Genomic DNA, 22,805 nt, shown 5'->3' with positions numbered 1-22,805 from the left:
AAGCACTGTATATAGTACTACACCACACTGAACAAGCACTGTATATAGTACTACACCACACTGAAGAGGCATTCTATATAGTACTACACCACACTGAAGAAGCACTCTATATAGTACTACACCACACTGAACAAGCACTCTATATAGTACTACACCACACTGAACAAACACTCTATATAGTACAACAGCACACTGAAGAAGCACTGTATATAGTACTACGCCACACTGAACAAACACTCTATATAGTACTACACCACACTGAACAAGCACTCTATATAGTACTACACCACACTGAAGAGGCACTCTATATAGTACTACACCACACTGAAGAAGCACTCTATATAGTACTACACCACACTGAAAAGGTACTCTATATAGTACTACACCACACTGAACAAGCGTTCTATATAGTACTACACCACACTAAGAAGCACTCTATATAGTACTACACCCCACTGAAGAAGCACTTTATATAGTACTACACCACACTGAACAAGCACTCTATATAGTACTACTACACCACACTGAACAAGCACTCTATATCGTACTACACCACAGTGAACAAGCACTCTATATGGTACTACACCACACTGAACAAACACTCTATATAGTACTACACCACACTGAACAAACACACTATATAGTACTACACCACACTGAACAAGCACTCTATATGGTACTACACCGCACTGAACAAACACTCTATATAGTACTACACCACACAGAACAAACACTCTATATAGTACTACACCACACTAAACAAGCACTCTATATAGTACTACACCACACTGAACAAGCGTTCTATATAGTACTACACCACACTGAACAAGCACTCTATATAGTACTACTACACCACACTGAACAAGCACTCTATATCGTACTGCACCACAATGAACAAGCACTCTATATACTACTACTACCCCACACTGAACAAGCACTCTATATAGTACTACACCACACTGAAGAAGCACTCTATATAGTACTACACCACACTGAAGAAGCACTCTATATAGTACTACACCACACTGAACAAGCACTCTATATCGTACTACACCACAATGAACAAGCACTCTATATACTACTACTACACCACACTGAACAAGCACGCTATATAGTACTACAGCACACTGAAGAAGCACTGTATATAGTACTACACCACACTGAACAAGCACTGTATATAGTACTACACCACACTGAAGAGGTACTCTATATAGTACTACAGCACACTGAAGAAGCACTCTATATAATACTACACCACACTGAACAAGCACTCTATATAGTACCACACCACACTAGTGCTATAGTCTTCAAGGAGTTGACAAGTCAAGACCCACACAATGGGTTTTGTATCTATGTAATGAGGGTGGTTCATGCTGTATTTATATTATGAGCTTGGTTCTGGTGCTGTATGTATGTTAAGAGCTTGGTTTTAGTCTTGTGTTTATGTCCTGAACATTATTCTGCTGCAGGATTTGTTATGAGCTTAGTTTTATTGCTGAAGTCTAACAGGCTGCTGTCATAAGCTAACTAGAATGCACTACATAAGTAATGCAGTGTACTATCCTTGGAATTGAACAATCACATCTTCAAGTCTCCTTGAGTTACTAAAAAATAGTGTAAAAAAAGTTCAATAAACTTTAAGTGAAAGAAAAAAATCCACATTTTTCTGTACAAAAATCCCTTTTTTAAAAATACTATTTAAAAAAAAAAAGCGCTGCACATAAGGGCTTGTTCAGACTAGCGATGTGTTCGTGCTGTTAGCAGCATACAGAATGCGCTTCTGATAGGAACCAATAGGTTAATATAGAAGCGTTTACATGAGAGAATGTTAGGCGGGCTAAACCAGCGCACCTAACAAAAGACAGGACATGTCGGCTCCGAGGTGCGTGCAAAGATAGGACATGTCCTATCTTTGCTGCGTGCTTCCCATAGGCTCTTATGGGAGCCTTGAAAGCAAGCAGTGCACACCTCGGATCGTGGGAACAGGCTACTTCATGTAGCTTGAAGTAGCCCGTTCATACAATCTTTTTTGCGCTATAGCAGCGATCTTTTCTCGCTTCTAACAGCGCGAAAACAGTGCTTGTTTGAACGAGCCCTGATATTACTGCATTCGGTACAACTCAGACAATGGAAATATTTATCCCGCATGGTGAACGTTGTAAAAACAATTTAAAAAATAACACCAGAATTGGTATTTATCTTTCATTCACCTTCCAAAAAACGTAATAAATAGCAATACAAAAGTCACATATACCTGAAAATGGTACCAATAAAAACTTCAACCTCACATGCAGGAAAATAAAAATGTTATGCGTCTTAATTCGTTAAAACCTTTTTTTGTTGTGAAAAAGTAGCAAAAAATAAAAAAAACACAATATAAACTTGGTATTGTGGTAATCATTCTGATCCAGATAAGAAAGTTATCATCTTATTTTTACTGATTGGTGAACCCTGTAACAACAAAACTCAAAAATGATGGCAGAATTTCTGGGGGTGGTTTCCATCTCATTATATGAACCCCATAGTCGTGCCATCAAAGTATACACCTCGTTCTTAAAAAAAAAAAACAAGCTCTCATACAGCTATGTCAACGAATTATGGCTCTTGCAATGTGACAATAAAAATCACGTGGTCATTAAGGCACGAAAGTAGGCTGGACACTAAGGGGTTAGGAGTTTGGTTCTGGGGCTGTATTTATGTACTGAGCTTGGTTCTGGTGCTATATTTATGTGATGTGCTTGGTTCTAATATAGCATTCATGTTACGAGTTTGGATCTGGTGCTCTATTTATGTACTGGGGTTGGTTCTGGTGTTGTATTTATGTTATGAGCTTGGTTCTTGTACTGTAATGGTTTGTTCACTGAGAGCTGTTGTGGTGTGGATGTCATGCTATCCTGCTGCAGAGTACAGGTAGACTGCCTATTAGTGCAATATATTGTGGCAACCTGGGGGTTACTTGCTCTCTGGGTTGGCCATCTTCTCCATTCAAGAGATGCATGAAGGCTCAGGACACCGGATTACTTGAAATTCTAGCTTCCACTGGTTTTATTTCACACACAGCAAACATGTACTGGAACATAATACGATTTCAGGGTCCCCATCACTATCCCCCACCCGGGGTGTCTGGAGAGCGTACTCCTCTGTAATCTGGTCAGCGCTGGACCTCAGGCTCCCAGTTTCTGGTGCTGCTACCACACCTTCTCACCTGGCTTTCAACCTGGAACTGAATATGTCTGGAGATTTCAGCTTCTTGAGACACACCTGTACAGCTGTCCCTGCTGATTAACACACCTACCAATACACAGAAGGCCTGTTTTCACCCCCCTGCATGCATTCTGTGCACAATATATATATGATTGTTGTCTTACTATGGGGATGGGGGCAATCCGCATATGGTGTGTGTTGGTCTCCCATACAATTGTCAGTGTAGGGTACTGCAGTAGTGAATGACTTGTATATTAGCAAATACACAGATTCTCTACTGCTGACACATGTTTTGTTACCTGTGTGGCTGTTACTGGGAGAGTTAATACTGTACTTGCACTTGTATATATCCATATGGCAGGCCTGTTCCAAGCAGCCATGCAGAATAAGTGCTGTATTACATTTTACAGTGCTACTGTAGAAAACAGTGTGCAACATATACATGATGATGTGCCAAGAGGGCGAGAACCTGTGTGCTCACCTCATTTACATGGGAATGTGTTAAACTTTAAAAGGCGGCAAACTGCGAGAACTCACGTTAAAGGTGACAGAAACAAACTTCAGCAATGAGCCAAGTGTCTTCTGTTACCATGAAGCCCTGGAATTCAATATATACTTTATGCACGATGCTATAGCACTAACTGTATTGTTAGGGAGTTTGTATTGTTTTTATCTTTTAAGGGCATATACATGTGTCTACATAAGTAATGAGGTCAATAGTTGACAATATTCTTACCTGCTGTGGGCAGCCTTAGGTTAGATGGTTATCTGTTCAGTATCTTCCATTGATGGCTCTCACTTATGGTGTATTGCATAATGCAATGATGCAGTGTACCGAAAAAACATACAGTTCCCAAATAACACTACCGTAAAATGCCCATGTAACAATTCCAGACAGTTTCTTAAATAACACTGCCCAAACAATAAACTAGAAAATGTTATTGCATCCTGTGCAACTGCCTTTCTATAGCTTGAAGCACAAGGTGGGGATTGGGGATACAAGCTTCGGAATGCTAGGCTATCAGGGCCAGTGGGGCTCCCCATGAATATCACATGTGTTGGAACCTGTTCAGCGGTACAGGGTGTAAGACGTCAAGCTCTGGGTAAATAAGAGGTCTTGTATTGTTACATTTTAAGCACGTCCAGGCCTGGATTATACTAGGGGGGAAAGGGGCAATTGCCTTGAGGCCTCAACTACCCAGAAGACTTCACCACACAGTTCCCTCCAGCCCTTCCCAGACACTTATCAGCATGGGAGTTTTAATAGATTTACTATATACTACAACAGTATACTGTGGAATATTTAGTATATAGCGGAGGTGATTATGTAGCTTTTACTAATATTTATCACTATGAGTCGGTGCTTCAGCCTTCTGTCTGTATGATAACTATACGACAGACACTTGGAGAGAGATGGTCTTCTGTCATACACATTAGACCGTCATCGTATTTGGTTGCCATTAGTGCAGCCTGCCAACAGTTAGCCAACGTTTTTGTCAGTAGCCAAATAAGGAAGATAGAACAATACCTTTCCATCTTCCTTATTTGCATTAATTCCCCAGAGGAGCTTGCATAGCCTTATAAGTCTCCTCACTCACCATCTAGGTGTCCCCACACCCCTTTCGGGTGCTCTCCTTGGGGACAGACTATGCCATCCCCGACTGACTCACCCCCTAGGTGTCTCCACACAACTTTTGGGTGCTCTCTTTAAGTAGACATAACACACCTCCTAACCCATGTCAATAGCCAGGCACACCATGTATTATTTGACACTATTCAGGAGGGGGCCTTCAACATGATCTGGACATTTGCATCCATCCAAAGAAGCAATAGGAATCCCGGCAGACCCTATTAAAGGGGTTCTGACATGAATAATTTTTTTATGCTTTAGCAGCCATTGTCCCCTGGTGTGCCTAATGGACCCAGGGAACCCATGGTTTAATGGCTGCTAAAGCATAAAAATATAACACTTACCTTGTCTTCTGTTGTTGTTGACATCGGGGGGTCAGCTCCCGGCAGGCAGTCTTCTTCCTCTACGAGCCGCGCCGCTCCGGGATCGCGCGCATGCGCAGTGGAGAGCTGCCCTCTGACAGGAGTCAGGACGGGCTGCGTCTCCACTGCGCATGCGCAGCACTCCGGAGTTCAGCCGGACGGACGGGCCGCCCACAGCAAGCACTGCTTGTGACGTGCTTGCTGTGAGCGGTCCGTCCGTTGACCTCGGAAGTGCCTGACGGACGGAGCAGAGCCAGGAAGCGGTCTTTTTGACCGCTCCTGCTCTGCTTTAAAGGCACAGAAGATGATGCCGGCTGGAGGGGACATGCCTGGCGATCGGGCCAGGCCAGGCAAGGTGAGTACAATTTTTTTTTCTTCATGTCAGAACCCCTTTAAAGATACTATGCAGGATGGGGTCTGTTGGGATTTGCCATACACATAAGGTAGCTGTGGTCAAATGCTCATTTGGCTGACAGCTATCTTGCCCTACACCTCCATACACATGCATGCTCGGCTGAACATACTTGTGTTCTGAATGCAGAAAGGGGATAAAGTCACTCCCAGAGTTACTTACCTTCCCAAAAATAAAAGAATTAGGCAGTTGAAAGCCATCTCTCCTTTCCGCATCTTCCTCAACATCAGCAGAAAGGGGAGAGTTGGGAGGCCACTATGTAAGGAGGGGAAACTGGTTGCCACAGGGAGTATAAAGTTTTACATTTTCTTTTATGTGTTTGTACCCTCAGGCACTGGGATTGGGGTAGTCGGAGGGTGCTGCAGGCGAAGGGGGGTTCTGGCATTTTGATGGAAAGCAGCCAGTGTGGTGTAGTAGTGAAGCAGGTTCCACCTGTGAGCATGCTCAGATGGAGACCAGACCAGAAGCTGGTAGGAGATGAGCACATTTTGGGGACAAAAAGGACTTGACCCCAATCACCGACAGCACCATTTAATTGTTCCACCCAATTCAGGAGAGAAACAGATTTCCTATTTGTTTGGAATAAAAGTTTCTTCAGGTTTCACAATGGAGGGGAGTCCTCCCTTAAAGGGACTACATCACCTAACTTTGTTTTATAATTAAAACCAAATAGAGAAATATTTTCAATTTTTTCTAATATGTTTTTATTTTCTGATAGTAGAATTTTTTATTCTGTTGTCTATACATGACTATGGGGGCTGCCATCTTTCCTGAGCTACATTTAACAGCATTCCGAAATTACACTTTACAGCATCTTCATGGGCCATTCACACAATGGACAGCAGCTGACCCATTGACTTGTATAGGAGATTTTCTAGACATGCTCTGTGACCTGTGCAGATGAATTTTGCAGGGAGGGAGTAGATAGTCAGCCTATACTTATTACGAATGGATCCTGTGTTACCTACATATAGGCTTGACATTTCAGTGTAATCCTGCCTGTGGTATTAGTGAGACGACTGCTGCAAAGTTTTCATAACATAACAGGAAGTGACCGACTAATATTAGGCTTTGTAGTCAGTGTGAAAAATACAGGATCTTTTTAAATGTAGATTGTGATTAAAAGTAAAAAAAAAAAATCACCAAAAATTCTTAAAAAACCTGTTTAACACAAAAATGTTATTTATCTAATAGGTCTTTTTCTGATGACACATTCCCTATAAACCCACAGCAACAGGAGCAAAGGCTGGGAAAGCCTTGTGGGTGAGATTTTGCCCCCCACTTCCCGGTCACTGTAAAGTCCATACCAGAGACTGTAAAAGACCTTGTCAAGCCCCGGTGTCCAGCAAGTGAGACTGAAGAGCCCAGTAACCCCCCGGCTCCAGAAGTCCATGCCTTGGTCCTGTTGTGAGAGCTGTCTTTCAGTCCCATATTACAACTATACATGAGATGATCAGCTGGACCCGCCAAAATTGGCCAATCTATATCTAATTTGCATGTCCAGCTGTACAGCATATGTTTTCCAGTTGTTTAGCGACTAATCTTTACAGCCTCACTTAGTGGTATTTTGCTTTGAGGCATTGTAGCATCATTGTACCATGCTTCATGAGTAATTAAAAAGGTCTCCTACACATTGGCGTATTACACCCATAGACATCTGCAGCACCCTACTAAACCCCTGTATATCTCAAATTCCATACAGAGGTATACATAGTATTTTTTTGTCAAATTCTCTGTGAATCTAGAAAAAAAAATTGCGGCATTTTCGTAGCAGAGGGATACAGAACATCATACGACAGCACACAGAGCACGGGCTTGGTGCACACAGCTCTTCTTTTGTGCATGAGACCAAATATAGAAAACTGTTTAAAATTCTCTCGGTTGCTCCTTAGCAACTGATTACTTAAAACTTCTTCATTACTGGAGCTAATGAGGCTCATTGATGTCTATAGCCTCCTTGTGCTAATTAATAAAAGTGTTTTCTAATGAATGAGCACTTTGTAGTCGGTTGCTATCAAGCAACTGAGAAATATTTAAATGCCATGGCAGGAATCCACCGTGTAAATGGAACTGTCATTTCAGGATAAGATGCATCGTTTAGAACAGCGGCTTTCGCTATATCTAGACTAACATTACTTAATGGCATCGTCAAATTAAGTGTTTCCATAGCCGACCTTCAGCGGGTGTCTTGGCCACTTGAAGACGCGGCCTTTTTTCCCCCCATTTTTTCCCCACTCATCTATAGCCCCCATACATTAATGTCAATAAAACCGTCATCAATCCCGACCTGTAAATCTTTTGTCTCGTATTTCTTAATTCTTATATGATGGTTTTTTTTTTTTTTTAAAGCCGTTTTAAGGGGCAAAGAAATCAATATATTTTCAAGGCTACTGCTATTATTTCCAGAAGGCTGGAAAATGGGTTTGCTTTTACGGAGAGTGGTAAAATCCTGGTCTAAATGCATTCAGTGTGTTCCTCCAGCAGACTGCATTAAATATGATATTTTGTTGACCTTTTCATAACCCGGTCTCTTTTATTTCATTTCACTCATTTAGAAGTAGAGGTGCTTGTAAATTCTAATATCCTTTTACTGCACACCCTGCGGAACATATTATTATTACAGGCTCTCGCATTTAAAATTGTGGAATTTTTACATATAAAGAGAACTTTCTTCATTTACAACGGAAAACAAATGCTGTAACTTAGCGGCACAGGATGTTTATGTTATATATTAAAAGATACATCAAGACTTGGAGACTTTTTAATGGCAAAGTTTTCTTTACTGCGTCTACTCCACACTATATTGTGTAAATTACACGCCGTTGTTTGTTAGATGAGGAGGAGGTTGTCAAACCCTAATCTGCCAGAGCTAATGGATATGAATTCCAATCCAGAATGAATATGTTTAGTGTGGATTTGGTATTAGTGCTTCTCGGTAGAAGAAAGATTTTGCTTTGTAGGTTAGAATAGAACTTTGAAAAGTATCCAACAGTTTACAACAATTGCCCTTTGAGTTAGGGCTCAGAGTATGACAGCTCTATGCAACCACTGAGTTGGTTGAATACAGCACCCAAAACTTCTTAAAGGGATCCCATCACCTTGGAAATGCTGGCAGCATGTTAGAGAGGAGAAGGAACGGAGCAGATTGATATATAGTTTCGTAGGAAAAGATTCAGTAGAATGTATAATTTATTCATTTAAATCTCTGCTGTTTTTATACTTAGGAGTCCAGTGGGTGGTGCTATTAGTGATTAACAGTCTTCCTTGTATTAGTGATTAACAGTCTTCCTTGTATTAGTGATTAACAGTCTTCCTTGTATTAGTGGGCACACAGTTGACAATCACTGATAGGACTGCCCATTGGACTCCTGGGCATAGAATGAGCATAACTTGGATTAACGAATAAAATACAAGTTATGCTGAATCTTCAATCTAAAAAGTATATAAATCTGCTCAGTGCCTCTTGCATTATAACTAGAGATGAGCGAGCATACTCGCTAAGGGCAATTACTCGAGTGAGCATTGTCCTTAGCGAGTACCTGCCCGCTCGGAAGAAAAGATTCGGCTGCCGGCGGCAGGCAAGGAGCAGCGGGGAAGAGCAGGGAGGAACGGAGATCTCTCTCCCTCTCTCTCTCCCTCTCCCCCCCCCCCCCCGCTCACTGCCGCAACTCACCTATCACCCGTGCCGGCACCCGAACCTTTTCTTCCGAGTGGGGAGATACTCGCTAAGGACAATGCTCGATCGAGTAATCGTCCTTAGCAAGTATGCTCGCTCATCTCTAATTATAACATGATGCTGGCAGATCAAATTGCATGTTCACCATTAATGTACCTCTGAATCTTCTGATTTGATATAGAGGTATACAGATTGGCATCAGATTGGTATAATAGGGATAGTTGGGGGCGGCACTTACTTTAGAAGTACTTCAACTAGACGTTTAGCAGCAGGACCCTATACTGTTTTTTTGGACAAAGAGAAGGCCCTAGTACTAATTGGGGCCACAGGGGATTGTGTTACTATATGCCGCAAGCAGAGGGGGTCCTGGAACTAAGTAGGACACAGAGGGGGTCCTATTACTAATTGGGGCCACAGAGAGTCATATTAATAAGTGGTGCAACACAGGGGTCATATTAATAAGTAGGACCACAGAGAGGGTAACTATTAATAAGTAGGACGACAGTGGGCAAATTATTACTACGGGGACACTGAAAAGGTGATTAGGAGGTGCAACATTAGGATGGGAAGAGTATGAAGAGGTAAGTCTTGGCTGGTAGAGGTCTCAATGGCAGATCTGGACCCAGAGAGAAGAAAACCTTATATGGACGACTCCAAACAGAAACAACGTCACTTACTGGAGGTAACTGCACTGTAATCATTAGGTAGAGCCATACTCTAGCTGATCCACTATATGTAAGCCTGCCGCATCATAAAGCTTGTTTTATAGTATATATATAACTTTGGGGGTGTAGATCCATGCATTGTGGATTTGCTGTGGATGTTCTGCAGTGCAAAGGTTTGCAGGAAATCCGCACCAAAATCCACATTATTGAAGAGGTGAAATCTGGTATAGATCCACACCGAAATCTATACTAAGTAGCATTAAGCTGAACGAAGGGTCCATAGAAGATCTGAAAGCTTGCTATAACATCATGTATTTTTGTTAGCCATTAAAAGGTATCCTATCTACAAGATTACTTGGTTTCTCTTACTCAGAACAATCACAATTTGATTGCATGTTACATGTCCATATAAGCAACTCCTATTACATTTACAAGTACACACACCAGGTTGAGTGCCCCTTTAGGCCTCATGTCTACGGGGAAAATCAGTCCCGCCACGGATTCTTCATGTAGAATCCGTAGCGGGTCCCTCCTGCTCCGCGGACATGAGGCTAAAAATCAGTGCTGGGCACATCCGCCGGGCCGAAGAAAGAAGATCCGGCCGCGAAGGAAGGAAGATCTGCATCGTCTGTAGCAGGTGAGTTTAATTCTGGTACTGCGGGAGCCGTCCCCACGGGAGACCCGCACGAAAATAGAGCATGTCCATTTTTTTTCCCGCACGCGGATCCGCGCCTGACGGGAAAAATGACATCCGCAGGTATTTAACTACCCGCGGGTGTCCAATGCATCCCTATGGGGCGTGGATCCGTCTGCGGGAAAAACGCTGGGGATTTTAAGACCGTGGACATGAGGCCTTAATGTTTCTATTTCTACATCCCCTGCAGTCTTGTGGCCTATGGTAATTAGTGACAGTCGTTTCGGCTGCTGCTGTCTCTGCAGTGATTTATCTCTGTTCCATCACTGCGGGACGAAGCTGTATTTTTAGTCATAGAACACACCCACACTGAGAATTATCTGTATTGCTTTTTCTCAATGAATTGAATAGGGAGGATCCAGGTTTTAAGGATGATGTATGGTCCAGACAATAGTATTGACTTGGAATTAATTCACTGCGCTGCTACAATGCTGGGGCTTCCACCGGACGAGATATTATTTACTTGTTTTAGGCTCAGAATTCACTTTATTTTATGGTTTGGGACCTTCAATTTGAAGTGAATGAAAAAAAACGCCAATTCCGCACTTGTTTTTGTAATACAGTATATGTTACAACTTGTTACAACATCAAGTATTGTATGTACAGTTTTTTTTATGTTTTACTATTTTCATACAATAAAAGTAGCAGTGTAAATTAAAAAAAGTGATCATCTGATTGCTTTTATAATAAATTACAATACTGCAGTATTGCAGGGTATTATGCCTGTTGTAAATTTAATGAAAACTGGATGTTACCATTCTGCTTGTCAGCAAGGTGTGCCCCTACACAGCCTGCAGTCACGACAGTGAGTCTTGGAAATAAGGAAGATGCAGCAATACCTCTGCAGCGCCACCTATTGGATCGCAGCATTCCTTCAAATCAATGTTCAACTCTTTAACAAGTCTGTAAAACAATGATTGGGATTAGGAAACCAAACCAGAAAACCATACACAGACAGCTGTTTCGGGGTGTTTGCCCCTCAGCAGTGTGCAGTAGGTTTCTGGCTTCGTTGGTGAGAGGCCTGTGACCCAGAAAGTCTTAGGACACATCCCAGTGATAAAGGCTATAATAACTCCCAGTTGTCTGTGTATTTTCAGGAAGAATAATAGAGGAATCGTACAATGCAGAATTTTAAGAAAAAATGCGTCAGATTGGCTATTTTATGGCAGATACAAGTATTTTCTAAAATAGACATGTCAGGAAAGCTAAGAGGTCCTCTTAAAATCCATAGAGTCTAAGACGATGCTTTTGATGTGGAAGCAGGCACTCTGTATCTGGTGACGGGGGGTCATCTGGAAACTTCTGCCTCAAAAGAGAAAAGTTCCAATAAAGTGCATATTTTAAGGAATTGTTATTCCAGCAGTTCCTTACTACATACAGAACACATGGGTTATCCGAAGGTGAGACCAAACTGCCCCTGAACTCCTAATACTGTGTTGTATCAACATTTAAAGCGCGAGGCCTGTGAAATCTGGCTCAAATATACTATGTACTATGGAAAAAGTTCTAACATCTTTCAGCGAGACATTATAAAAATATGTGAAACCGCCGCTGCTGAAACTGACATCTGTCTGTGAGACGGGCTGCAAATTAATGAGGCTCCCAGAGAATAACGAGAGTTCACATATCAGTGAATGGCAGCAGGAAAGAGCATTGTTTAATCATGTTGTGTGTCAGTGTGTCGGAATAGAGTGCTGTAATTGTGCGCCATATGTTCCAGCTTGTGAACTGAGGAATGCCAAATACTAAACAATTCGCACGCTTTAATATGAGGAATTGGATTCTGCACCCCTATGCAGTTTTTTTTTTAATCTCCTTTAAGCCTTGTCAGGTAGAGGTGGGATAGACCTTTCCTTTCTGACAGTCTGTCTGAAATGTCAATAAAGCGGTTGGAAATACAGCAGATTACTGCGCTAGATGTTGCCATGGGCTAGTTAAAGGTACAGTCCAGAAAACATTTGCTAAAACAAAAAAATTTTTTTTTAAGTATTTAGTTGTTTTATATAGATGTTTTTTTTCCAGCGGGATGAGATATCATTATGGATGAGAGTTTTATTTTCAAGAAATGGGAATATCTACTTGCATTTCTAGACATCATTTGTAATAAAAATGGGCCTCAAGTATACTAATTATAGGGGTGACCTTGTTTTAACCCCTTAGTGACCAGCCCATAGTGTTTTTACATCCTGGCCTGCTGGGCTTTAATCCCCGAGGACGTAAAAACATGCATCCTCTGGGGTTTAAAGCCCTGCAGGCTCTGGACGTGACAGCTCCATGCTGTGGGTTACCAGAGGTAGCTGACATCCTGGAGCTGTCATCCCGAACCGCGGGACCCCAGTCACACAATTGACGGTATCCACCGGATACCGGCAATCGCATTAAAGTCAATGAGAAGTACATAAAAGATAAAGTTTCAGCTCCCCTTACGGATCTGATCTGTACGCGGAGCTGGGAATACTCACCCCCATCCTCCGCGATGTCCCGGGCGTTCTGGTCCTGCAGGACCTGACACCAGCATCTGCGCATGTGCGCCAGACATTATGTCACACGCACGTGCAGAGGGCTGGGAAATTTAAAAACTCCCTGCTGATAGTATGAGTAGCCTATAGCAGGGAGCTGTCACCGGACGCCGCTGTATGCGGTTCCCAGTCACATGATCGCTAATATCCAATGGATAACAGCGATCATCTAAAAGTTTTTTAAAAAGTGTAAAAAAAAAAAAAAGAAAACAAGTTTGTTTCATCTCCCCTCATGGATCATATTCTTGAGGGGAGATAAAATTAGGTACCTAAGACACCCGAATGTATTACTAAAAGTAGCTGAGAGCCTTACATGACTATGGGGGGCAGCCATCTTTCTGCTGCGGATTTAAGGACGTCTTGTGGAATTGTTGTTGAGGATTTCTAACATTCAGGAGATGTAATTCTACAATTAAAGTTTGGGGGCAAAAAATGCATGAAATTCTGCAAAAATTTCTATAGAACACGTTCCACTGTTAAAAACACAAAAAAATCCGCACTTTTCAACAAAACACAAAACTGTGCTGTGTCCTGCAGACTAATTCCATCCTATGTCAGAGCATCCTTACAGCAGAACTCATGCGCCATTCACACAATAGACAGGAGCTGACCTATCAACATCAGTGGGAGAGCATTGTGGGCATGCTCTGTGACATATGCAGAGGTCATTGTGCAGGGAATGGGAGGGGGTGAGCTGTGACCATCACCTGTTGTGAATGGTGGATCCTGTGTTATCTTCTCTATATTTTTCAATGTCTGTCTGTTTGTTCGATCATCACGCACAAACTGTACAATTGATTAACATGAAATTTTACACACAGTATAATCTCGACCCAGAAAAGGTTATAGGCTAGCTTAGCTCCGCCCCTCCCATTCCAAATACCGGAGTGGAGGAGAGAGGCAGAGAGCTGGTGACGAGGAGAGAAAGGAGGGACAGCTCAGATGGAATTGTATATCGGCTGGCCATGAAAACGTGGGCAGATATACGCTAGTGTAAATAAGCCCGAAGAGTCATACTGAGCGCTGACAATTTGTGTTTCAGGAAATGATATGTCTCCAGACAGGAATACATGGGGCAATTGAGGATTGAAAACCGTTGCCCATAGCAACCAATCACAGCGCAGCTTTCATTTTACCATAGCAGTTTATAATATAGCAACCAATGACAGCACAGCTTGATGGTTGTAGGGTATGGAACTTTGATCTATGGTATTGTTATTCTGCTAAGTGGACAGTGTAAAAACTGCAGTTTTTTTTTTTAAAGCATAGACCGTGACAGCTAAATTTAAAAAAAATTAAATCAGCCAAAACTTCTTACAAACGTGATTTATACAATAGGTTATTTTATGATGACCCATTCTCTTTAAGAGCAGCTTGCTTAGATAGGATAATACCTTTAATGGGAATATGTCCTCTTGATTTGGCGCTAATTGGGATCAGGTAGTGGAACATTTTCTTTTTTTTTGCTAATCCATTTTTATTTAATGATTTGTAGATTTTTTTTTTCTTGATTATGCTAACAGCACTTCAGAGATATGCTTTACAGCAGAGATGTGAGCCATTGGAAACTTGTTTAGAAAAACGTGTCTTTGACTTCTGTGCCAGAGTGTTGTGGCCATTCTTTGTGGCCTGTGCAAAAGTCACTGTGCAGGGAAGGGGCGGAGGTAAGCTGTAACCATCACTTATTGTGACTGTTGGATCCTGTGTTCTCTATAGACAGGTGACACCTTTCATTGCTTGTGATGTAAATGTGATGACTGCTATACGTTTTTCTCTCCAGAACAGGAAGAATCAGCTTATTATAAGTGAGAACTGCAAGATTTCAGGATTATTTTAAAATATAGACAGTGACACAGACAATTAGGGGGGAAAAAAACTGAAAAGGTATAAAAAAAAAAATTTTTGCAGAAAACTTTGATTTTAAAAATAGGTAATTTTCTGACAATATATTCCCTTTAAGGCTGGATTCAGACGAACGTATATCGGCTCGGTTTTCACGCCGAGCCGATATACGGTGTCCTCATCTGCAGGGGGGGGAGGCTCGAAGAGCCAGTGCTCTGAGCTCCCGCCCCCTCTCTGCCTCCTCTTCGCCCCTCTGAACTATTTGCAATGAAGAGAGGCGTGACAGGGGCGGGGGTAATTCTCAGAACTTAGCCCCGCCCCCATCCCGGCTCCTTTCATTGCAAATAGTGCAGATGGGCGGAGAGGAGGGAGAGAGGGGGCGGGAGCTCAGTTCCTGCCCCTGGCTCTTCCATCCCCCCCCCCACCTGCAGATGAGGACGACGTATATCGGCTCAGCGTGAAAACCAAGCCGATATACGTTCGTGTGAATCCAGCCTCAGGCCTTAGTCAGACGAGCGTTTTTTCGCGCGATTTGCGCATGCGCATGCGATTTGCGCATATATAGAACCAATGGTTCGCTATGGTATCGGTCACATGTCCGCTTTTTATGCGCATATGCGCAAAATTATAGGACACGACGATTCGCAGATCGCGCCTATCTGCGTTCTGCGTTTTATGTGCGCACCAAAATCATTTTTTTCGCCGGTCAGACGAAGTTTCATGCGCATTTTGATGCGCACGGCGATTTTTCTCCGGTCAGACGGGCGTTTTGCAGCGACGATAAACGCGGCTAGGTGCTGATTTTTCCCGCGATTTTTCGCCTCCGGTCACGCGATTTGCGCATGCGCATGCGACATGCGATGCGCAAATCGCGCGAAAAAACGCTCGTCTGACTAAGGCCTAAGAGTGTGTCTACACATAGTATATCTGCTGTGAATTTTCCACCATGGATTTGAATGCAGAAAATCTGCAGTCCGAGCATTGTGGATCCGTCTTCGAGAAATCTCATCCATACGTTGCAGACAATAATCTGCAGTGTAAATTGACCTGCGGTGCGCATTTTAACCGTGCTGTGGATTTTCACTACAGATTTAAAGCCACGTGAAGATTTTGCTACAAATTCATTGTGTAAGTTTCTTGTATTTCAAGGATTGAATCCGCATTCAGCATAAATCAGCGTGCTGTGGATTTAGAATTTGCAGCGAATTTGAAATACACCGTGGATTCTGTGCGCAAATTTTCCACTCAAGATTTTCGAAATCCTATCCACATGGCTTGTACTGTGAATCCTGCAGCATTTGCGTAATGTGTGATGTCAATACTTAGAGGTCTGCAGGGAGAGGAGACTTTACATTCCAGTTTTGAGATGGGATTAATGCAATGAGTTCCTGTACATACGGAGTCCACCATCCCGCGGCTCTACAAGGTCGTCGTTTACTTAGTTCGGCATGCTAAGAAGTACATAAGGGAAAAGGAAGTTAATTACTGTGAAGCCATTGTCTATAATTGGATCTCACCAGTAATTCATGTTGATTTTTTTCTCACTTGATTGACATTTAGTGTCCTCCAATAAATAACACTGACGGTATAATTCATAGCTTTTATGTATATTGTTTACCTTATGGAAAGCTGATTTTGGTCAAAAATATATTTATTGTGTAACAAAAAAAAAAGTATAAATAAGTGATTAGCCATTATTGTTGATGCAGTAGTTCTACATTATCTGTTTTAGATCTGAGATCCTGAATAAAGAACGCAAGGGTAAACTAGAGAACGTTACGGCGGACAACATTACCACTGCCATAACAGGTATGTATCATGCAGGTAATACAGTACTGGTGTCACCTGTGGTGGGATAGGAACACAGGATACGATGCAGCAGACACAGAATGTGATGATGGACAACAAATAATTGACTTTTACCATAGATATACTTAATGCTCAATTGAGGCAAAAAAGTATCAATAATGCAGCTCAGATACCAGAACTTGTAACCCAGAAAGGCAAATCATGTAGCAACATACCCAGCTCATCTACAAAGGGGTTACACTTCACCTCCCAGAAAACAGCAAATCAGGTGCGTGATTGACATGAATCCTAGTATCAGTGTCTCTGAGATTGCTGGCTCAACTCTGATCAATATAACTATCTTTAGTCCACTTTTGAGAGTTCAAGTACGGAAATCGTAACACCCATTTGAATGCTTGGAAATGTGTCTGTCCCTATTTGCAGCAAGCCTTCTGGCTAACTATTTGGTCTCTAGTGATGTTTACACCCAGTAATTTTATTAAGGGTGACCTACTTACAATTCATTGCAAATCCCCTTTCTCTGTGTATTGGCTGATCTTGGTGTCACAACCGTGCAGCACACAAGCACCTCGCTCAGCACGGATGCAGGGTGATGATAATAACTACAGTAGCCGATCGACTTTTGCACTGAAAAACAGTGAAGTACGTAACCCTGATGTAAGGCCCGTGCGACACCAGAGTACTACACTCCGCACCGCAACAGGGAACGTACACACAGTACGCTATGCTGAACCGGCAGCACCACTCCAGGGAGAAGGAGGCCTGGCTCTAACCTAGCAGGGGAGGTGAAGGGTCCCTGCCTAGAAGCAGAGTATTCGCCTCGATAAAGACGGCCCCATGGTCTTCATCCTGGACCCTGACTGTCCCTGAAGGGTCCCCTGGAGAGATGAGCCGAGCAGCATAGCATAGCAAAACAGAAATGAAAAGCCAAAATACAACTGAAATGTAAACCGCAGCAACTTATCTGCAAGTAGCAAAAACAACCAGCACAGCAAAGCTCCAAACTCCAAATTCTCCACTATGGAACGGAATAAGCAGCACTGAGCACCAGGAGGGGTGAGAATATAAAGCCACTCTGCACCTGCAAACTGGCAGAGTGAATAGAAAACCCACACCTCCACCCTACTGCCAAGCATGACTAATCCAGCATTCATCCATGCAGCAAAGGCAGACAGCACCAGCAGACTCTGCACATGGTGCATTAACCCTTGACCTGCATAACAAAGCGACAGGTGTTTATTTTATACATTTTATAGGAAATACTCTGTATCCACAAAGTTCCTATTCACCCAGCTACATTTTAGTGCAACTTTACTATGTTCGTTCTACACTATTTCAATCTCTTCTAAAGTCTAACTACAGTTCATTCCCCATAGAGATAACATTGGATTGTTATCCGTTATCCCTGCAGCTGTCTGCGCTAGAACAATACAACTCAGACTGTATGAGATTTTCCATTGACTGTAAAAATCAAGCGCCATCATGTGATGATCAACTCTGTTCCTATTACCAAAGACATGGGACAGAGGAATACATGTGGATAAGTCAGTGCAATACATGATATAGAACAATTCACAGCCAATCACTTAATACGTCTTACACTCATATTACAGAACCGAGGTGGGGGTCTCATTTTTGTGTATAAAGAATGCACTGATCGATGCGCTCGTTCCCTAAATGAGGAACATACATTGCAGAAACATTCTTGACATGATGCATATGGAAACTATAGATCTCCACCAGTATGGAAGGCGTGCAGAAAAGATGTTTTCCATTGAAGAGATGAATTTGGCTCTTGTACTTTACCCACTTTTTAACGAAACGTCTCTTGTTCTGTAGATAGAATATTTATTACTAACAGGATAACATCAGCACGGCAGCCCCTATATCTACTACCCATTTTATTATATACCACCAACAGCTCATCTGCTATCCAGCATTAAAGGCTCATCATGGGATTTCACCTCTGCCCACCTGTTTGTTACTAGAAGGACCATCTGTGTGTTGATATAATGAATTGGCTGACAGTAACGTATAGCATTTCTCCTACATACATTAAAAAAGAGCTGCAATTTTGGAGAACTCCATTTCACATCTGGGGAGCATGGTGATTACGTATGCAAATTGCTTAAAGAGTATCTAAACTTTTAGATGACTTTTTAGAATCAGCTGCTCTGTGTGTACAGGATGTATAACAATATTTCTGGCCATTATATAACTTGTATCCTGTACTTTTTCACCAGTTTTCTCCCCTTCAGCTTTACTTTTCACTTTGCTCCAGCTGCACATTTTGTATGAGTGTCTCTTCCTTTCCCTTTCTCTTCTCTCCATAGACTTCTATGAGCCGTATAAATCATCACTCTCCTTCACTCCCTGTTCTCTGTCTTGTTATCTCTGTTACTAGGCACAGATTTCAAATAACAACAGGCAGTGGACAATGAGTTAGAATGAAGGGAAACCCCTAGTGAATAGCACTTTAGTGATTTCTCAGCACAAAAATGTGATTTTATGTAAATAAAGTGATTTGTAATTTAGCTAGTTACCACGTTAGCTGTCATATTAACACAAGTTGTCTCGAAGTGCAGTGATCTTTTATTTTTTTTTGTATTGAATTTGAGTCTTTCAATATCCAGTCACATCTGAAGCTGCATATACATTTATGCTGGTTTCTTCTTATTAGAGAACATTGCATAGTGCCAAAACTCCAAGGCTGAACATGCTCAATTTTACCTGGATTCTACAACTACTATTAGTAGTGTAGGGCAGCTTTTGGACCCTTTCATGCTAATGGGCTCCTGTGTGACTGCACCCTCTATAGTTGTGAACCTGATTGAAGGAGACATTATTGACACATTATTGTCTTGTCTTCAAAATGCTAAAAAATTTAAAAAGTGGACAGTCCCCTGGGGCATTTAATATACTCTATATACTGGATGAAAAAAGACTGACTGTCTGTCCCCCTGGTATGAGGACACAGAGACTTAGTGTGGTATTTCAGCTGCTTGCATGTGAGCTTTGGGTGGGATTCTGGTTTTATGCGCTATTTGTTGTATGTTTGGTGTGAACAGCGACGTGTTTGATATGTCTGTGCTGGTTGCCAGACATTTTCCATATGTCTAGTCCTGTTCTGTGTTCGGTGTGTCAGTACAGTGTCATGTCCTGTGTGTCTGTTTAGTTTATCTCTCCAGCTCCCTAATCAGGGATAGTTAGGTCCCAGGTAGGAGTGCAGGCCCGCATCTATCGACGCAACCAGTCTGCTGTGGTAGGCAGGGCCTCTCCCTCGTTTGTTACGTATTTAGGGAAAGCCTTCCCATTTATTATTTGATAAGAGTGTTTGAAGGTTTTTAATGGACACAATTGCGTCCCTTTTGTGGAATGGCGCTTTCGTGCACCAAGCGGACGTAACACTATGGCCAATGAAGATGCCTTCTTTAACTTTAGCATCACTCAGCTGTGGAAATTGTCTTCTGAGGTACTGAAAAGCTTCTGCACCCTGGTTTATCCCCTTTACAAAGTTCTTCATGAGCCCAAGTTTTATGTGTAGAGGGGCAAAAGAATTTGTTTTCTTTCTACCAGAGGATCATGCTGGACATTTTTCTCTCCAGGGCAGAGATTTTCCCTTGGGGGCCAGACTTTTATCTTGTAGTGAGAAGACCTATTCCGACTGTCCCACTGACACAGGAACAAGCAGTACTTGGTGTATCCCAACTGCATGCCCCACTATATCTCAGAGCCAAGAGCGAACTCAACGTTTTCAGTGTCATTTTTGTTTCTTCCATGATGAAATGATTAAGAAATACCTATTTTCAAGTTGGAAAGATTTCGACTATTGACCAGTGTAATTGGCTCACCATTGCAGCAAGAAATCTGTCACAGCTCAATATGACAACTGAAGTCACCGCCCTCTATCCACTACTGAACATCCACTTGAGAGGGTTCTAGCATGACCCACAGGACCCTTTGGAGTGTGGGAGGAAACCCATACAAGCACAGGGAGGGCATACAAACGTCATGCAGATGTTGTCCTTAATCAGATTTGAACCTACGACCCCAAAGCTGCAAAGGAACAGTGCTAACCACTGAGCCATCATGCCACTCATGGTATTTATACTGATGATATCAATACACTTTAAAACAGTATTACAGTGTATACAATTCTATAATATATTTCCTGTAATAATTCCAGTGTTTCACTTACTCAGAACTGTACTGTAAGGGTACATCCAATATGGACATATCCACGTCAAACTCTCCATCAAAATACACGTGTTACTGGCACATTTTGGTGTGGATCCACCATGGATTTCACCCCCTTTTGAACTTGTAGCATCCATGGTTAAAATCTGCAGTATAACTTGACATGCTGTGAATTTAAAGGGGTTTGCCAGTTGTAAACTATTGATGATCTATCCTCAGGACAGTTTAACAGTAGTAAATAAGTGATGGTCTATTTCCCCAGATACCCACTGGTTAGCTGTTTACTGTGCTGGTACACTTGTGTACTTAGTTGATTTCTGCAAGAAGCAGACAGCTCTGTTCCACTGCAGTTGCCAGGCTTGGTATTACAAGCAAAGTTTCCATTCAATACAAAAGAAACTTGGCCTGCAATACCAGGACTGGCCACTACAGTGGGAATGGAGCTACCTGCTTCCTGCAAAAATCAGCTCAGTACACAAGTGTACTAGCATGGCAAACAACTGATCTGTGGGGGCCCTGCATGACAGACCCCCCACTGATCTAATATTAATAACCTGTCTTGAGGTCTAGACCATTAATAGTTTATAACTTGACAATTAGCTGTATTTATACTACATGTACACTTATACTGAGACCTCATTCACACGATTAGAAATTCTTACTGGAAAAATTCAGTGCAGATTTCAGTAAAAGCCTGTATCAGAAATCAGTTCCATTAAAGAGGTTGTCAGGTTACTGTAAAACCCCTTTTCAATAGCACCCCGTGGGATAACAAAATAAACAGAGAGATACTTACCCATCTTCAGTTGACGGTATCCAGCGCTGCAGCCCGCTGTGGTCCCGGGGTTTGTCACAGGAAATCATGTTATCACTGCAGCCAATGAGAGGCTGCACCGTCATGTTCTTGAACTCATGGCATCATAGCCCTCCGATTGTGAGTGCCAATGCCAGCAGAATAGGCGGTGACGCAGCAGCCTTTTATTGGCAGCAGCAGTCAAGTCTCAGTAACTGCTGCGGGCTGCAGCGCTAGAGGAGTAAGTATATCTCGGTTTGTAATTTTCCCCAGGGGTTCCTATTGAGAAGGGGTTATCCAATAGCTGGACAACCCCTTCAACTTGGATTTCTGACACAGATTTTCATTTGATGATGCCAAGGATCTGCACATGCAGTAGTTTAGCCCCATCATTGGGTCTACTCTGTGGATTTAGCATTGAGAATGAGCATGTCAATTGTTTTTGTGCATCATATGAACAACATAAAATCACAGAGGAGAGAGAAAAAATGTACAAAGAGAAAAATCACAGACAAAAAAAAAAAAGCGAAATCTGCATCACCTGATACTGCAGGGCAGGCCCAATCACCATATCCTCTAGTAGCATACAGAAAGCCAGATTGCAATATGAGGGAGCTAAATGTTCAGTGCAGACTCATGTGCAACCACCTCAACCCAAGATTAGGGGAAGGGTGACTGTAAACAACATAGTCTGCATATGTAAACTGATGCCAAGGATGCCAGGCATAGCTAAGTGCAACACACCATACAAGAATACAACCTCTACTGGCAAAGTGGTGGATTGCCCTGTATCACCACACTGTGCCACACTGGCAGGGCATTTCGGGCTCCCCCAGCATCTATAGCACAGTGCAGGCAAAAAACACTGATAAATGCGGGTTTTAGTTTGCATTTTGGTTAAAACGCGTTAGCTAACGGACCATGGCAAGAACCTATGCTATTTCACTAATAGCTAAATAAAATCACAGAGGTAAGAGAAATTATGTACAAAGACATAACTCA

At 42.3% G+C, this 22,805-nt stretch overlaps 1 protein-coding gene across 2 annotated transcripts in view; it reads left to right on the top strand.

Moving 5' to 3' along the window:
• The window catches only part of MORN1 (MORN repeat containing 1), a 370,129-nt gene that overhangs the window by 331,273 nt on the left and 16,051 nt on the right, over nt 1-22,805 (top strand). For both annotated transcript variants that reach the window (XM_066606845.1, XM_066606844.1), the window contains one exon: nt 16,737-16,813. In XM_066606845.1, coding sequence (XP_066462942.1) covers nt 16,737-16,813 — 77 coding nt within the window. The remainder of the gene's footprint in view (nt 1-16,736; nt 16,814-22,805) is intronic.

The sequence above is a fragment of the Eleutherodactylus coqui genome, chromosome 6, assembly GCF_035609145.1.
Source record: "Eleutherodactylus coqui strain aEleCoq1 chromosome 6, aEleCoq1.hap1, whole genome shotgun sequence".
Lineage (NCBI taxonomy): Eukaryota > Metazoa > Chordata > Amphibia > Anura > Eleutherodactylidae > Eleutherodactylus > Eleutherodactylus coqui.
The sequence above is the reverse complement of the archived record's forward strand: the minus strand, read 5'-3'. Positions and strand labels throughout refer to the sequence as shown.